Here is a 3,622-nt window from a genome sequence, read left to right as displayed (position 1 = left end):
TTTTATACTTCCTAAATAATAATGATAATGTTTAGTAGTATCATCAATTGATTGTTGAATATTTGGAAGTGTTTCTATTTCTTCTTTAAAGAATTGAGTGTTCTTTTTTATTAACTCTTCCATTTTAATTTAATTAATATCAGATCAAAATCAGATGATTAAATACTTAAATACACGTTTATAACACTATATTTTATTTATTATTTTAATAAACATCATTTCATTTTTATTGTTTTAAATAACAATAATAAAAACAAGAAAATAGAATATAATAAAAAATAAGAAATAACAAAACATTTCATCATAATTAATGATAATATCACATAATAATGATATAAATGAAAATGAAATATAAATGAAAATACAATTAAAAAAGAACAATGGGATAATGAAAATGATAAATAAATGATGATAAGTTAATAAAAGTAAAATGAAAGGATGAGAAAGTAGAAATGATAGTGAAATAATAGATAGTGATGATGTCTTTATAAATAAATGAGTTAATTGGTAGAATATAAAAATGATAGAAGAAGATAAATAGAGATAAGTAAAGTCATCAAACTCTTATAAACAACTCATAAAAATTATGAAATTGAAGAAAAAAACCAAAGAAAGGCAAACAATAAAAGAAGTAATAAATAAAGTAAGTTCTTTTTCTTATTAATTATTCTCCAGTTTATTTGTAAGAATTGAGATATTTCATTTTATTTTTAATTTTTATAAAAAATCTGGATATATCACATAAATTATTTAAATGATTATTAACATCATACTAAAAATGGAATAAATGAAAAAAGAGATTGATAAGAGGTGACAAAACTTAAAAATAATAGAAGTTGTACAATGAATGAGATGAGTGAGATTGTGCTTAAATATGACAAAGGTGTGATATTTGAGAATACCTATTACACTTGTAGAAGTGTTAGCATCAGACAAAGGTATTGTGAATTATGGAAAATTAAAAAAAGACGAATGATGATTGACATTAATTTAAATAAAATTACAGAAGAAGAAAAGAAATTGATTTTTAAATGTGTTGAGTACTATCAAGATACATTCCAAATATATGATTGCATTTCTCCAATTAATCATTTCATTATCATTAGAAGCAATCAAATAGAACATCTTATTCTTTTTACTCCTCTCCCACTTAAACCTCAATTAAATGAATACTTTTCACCTAATTCTCGAATTAGTGGAAGTGAAAAACAATTACATTCTACTACTATTATTACTCTACTCAATACTCTTAAAAATAAGTCGTTAATTCATAAAGTAGCTCTTAATTATCAACAACTCAATATATCTCTCTTTGAAATTGATTCAAGTCCATTTCCCTTAATACAATTAACTCCATTAGCATTTATTAATCCAATTCTTACTCCCTTGCAATCCAACATCCCAAATAATTGTAGTTATTGTCAAGATCGGACTAAAAAACTCACACGCCTTCAACTTGAGAGTATTAATTCATTAATGTCTTTAGTACAAGTGAACCATTGTTCTATCATAGAAACTATAAATAATTATACTGAATTTGAACGTGAATTAGAAAAAGTATCTAACACAATAAAAAGGATTTCTTCTAAGAAAAGTTCATCATCAGTGAAAGAAATAATTGTAGATGATTATTATGTTATTTCAGAAATTGGTAAGGGAAGTTTTGGAACAATATTTAAAAGTATTGAAAAGAGTAGTGGAAAAGTAGTTGTTTTAAAAGAAAGTTTTAATGAAAAAAGTGATAACTTAATAAAAGAAGAACGAATTATGGAAATGTGTCATCATCCTAATATAATTAAATGTTATGGTTATTCCACCCTCTATAATAGAAAAAGTGAAAATAATAGTTATTTAATGAATGGAAGTTGTATCGCATTAGAATATTGTAAATTTGGTAATTTAAGTGATTTTCTTTCAAAAAAAGTAATGAAAAATGATAGACTATCTTTTGATCAAGTCAAACTTGTTTTTGGTCAAATTGTATCTTCATGTATTTATTTACATTCTGTATTTGGTATTATTCATCGTGACATTAAATTAGAGAATTTTCTTGTTTACGATGAATTTCCTTCTATTATTATTAAACTCTGTGATTTTGGTGTTGCCTTGAAAGCTACAAGAGAAATGGAATATGGAGTTGGTTCTCCATTATATGCTGCTCCAGAAATTGTATTCCAACAAACGTACAATGATAATAGTGATTTATACTCGTTAGGAATTGTTTTGTATTACTTGATATATCTTCAATTTCCTTTCAAAATTAATTCATTAAATGAACTTAAAGAAAGATATCTTCTAAGTGAGAATATTGATTTTTTATGGACAGAAAATAAGAAAGAATATGCTCTCCTTGTTGATTTGCTTAAAAAACTTATTGTTTTTGAAAGGAAAAGAAGAATGACATGGGACCAATTTAAAACTCACCCGTTTATTGTTGATTGTTTAAAACAAATAACCTTTGTTCATTAAATTATTATATCTTAATTCAGTTAGCATGTGTTTTATTCATTGAGGTTGTATTATTTATGGAAGACGAGTAAATGTAACAATTAGTCGTACAACACCTGAATGACTAACTTGTTCATAGTGATAATCAAATCCTTGTTGTTTCATTAATTCAAAAAAATCAACAATTCTTCCTCCATTTCCAATGTAAACAACCTTAGCAGCAATAATAGCTTTACCATCTTCTTTTAATAATCGAGAAAGTAAATGAGCAAGTTTAGGTTGATATTCAGGATTATAAGTAACATCACCACCAATTATATAATCATACTTCCCTTCTACCATTAAATCCCAATCACCACTAATGAATTTTACATTACTGATATCAAGTTCATTTACTTGAAAATTTAATTTTGTAAGTTCAAGAACATCATTATTATAATCAGCTACATCAACTTCAATACCATGTTTTTTTAATAATACTGATGGTAGTGCTTGTCCACATCCAACTTCTAATACTTTTTTCCCTTTAAACAATTCAATATGATGAGCAACATAATTATAAAGATCATCACCACCTTCCCAAATTTGAAACCCACCTTCATAAACACCAGTTTTAATGGTTTGAACACTGGCATATTTAATTTTTTTGATTTGTTCAATTCCATCACATTTGGGGTACCAATCACTTTGCATTTTTTAAGTGTTAAAATTTTTATTTCTTTTTTTAATTTTTTTTTTATTTTTGTTAATTGATAAGAGTGTATAAAGATGCCGAAGCATTACAGGAAACAACACAAAAATTATAAAATAATCAATAACAAAAGAAGGAGAAATCAATATCATCCATGAAATATAATTGATAGAACAATGAGTGAAAACAGGTATTATCTGTATGGACAGAAATACATTAATCATCACAACAATCATTACCATAATAATAACTATCACCATAACAATTATCATAATAATTATAATAATAATGGTATGAATCATTTCGCTCATCGCTTCAATCATTTTCATCATCATAAGTATTTTATCAATAATTCAAATAGAAACAATCAATATTATAATACAAATAATTCACATAATAAAACACAACACAGATATAAACAATACCATAATAAAAGACAACAACAAATAAGAAATAAAAGAAAAGAAATGATAGAAATACAAA

General features: G+C 24.8%; 2 protein-coding genes across 2 annotated transcripts, besides 4 other annotated features; one reads left to right on the top strand and one right to left on the bottom strand.

The window, feature by feature from the left end:
• Window positions 1-382: a repeat region.
• A 319-nt stretch (window positions 383-701) lies between these two features.
• Window positions 702-728: a sequence feature (AT_rich).
• A 115-nt stretch (window positions 729-843) lies between these two features.
• EDI_179410 (spindle assembly checkpoint kinase, putative) lies at window positions 844-2,469 on the top strand (the record flags this gene model as incomplete). The annotated part of the gene is made up of 1 exon (XM_001735498.1): window positions 844-2,469. The coding sequence occupies one exon, from the start codon at window positions 844-846 to the stop codon at window positions 2,467-2,469; it is 1,626 nt and encodes a 541-aa protein (XP_001735550.1).
• Window positions 2,470-2,523: 54 nt separating this feature from the next.
• Window positions 2,524-3,141, bottom strand: EDI_179400 (uncharacterized protein; the record flags this gene model as incomplete). Its single annotated transcript, XM_001735497.1, has 1 exon — window positions 2,524-3,141. The coding sequence occupies one exon, from the start codon at window positions 3,139-3,141 to the stop codon at window positions 2,524-2,526; it is 618 nt and encodes a 205-aa protein (XP_001735549.1).
• Window positions 3,142-3,156: 15 nt separating this feature from the next.
• Window positions 3,157-3,195: a microsatellite.
• A 19-nt stretch (window positions 3,196-3,214) lies between these two features.
• Window positions 3,215-3,622: a repeat region.

The sequence above is a fragment of the Entamoeba dispar genome, genomic scaffold (assembly GCF_000209125.1).
Source record: "Entamoeba dispar SAW760 scf_1105229459213 genomic scaffold, whole genome shotgun sequence".
Taxonomy (NCBI): domain Eukaryota; phylum Evosea; order Mastigamoebida; family Endamoebidae; genus Entamoeba; species Entamoeba dispar.
Note: the sequence above shows the minus strand (reverse complement) of the source record. Positions and strands in the feature narration are given on the sequence as shown.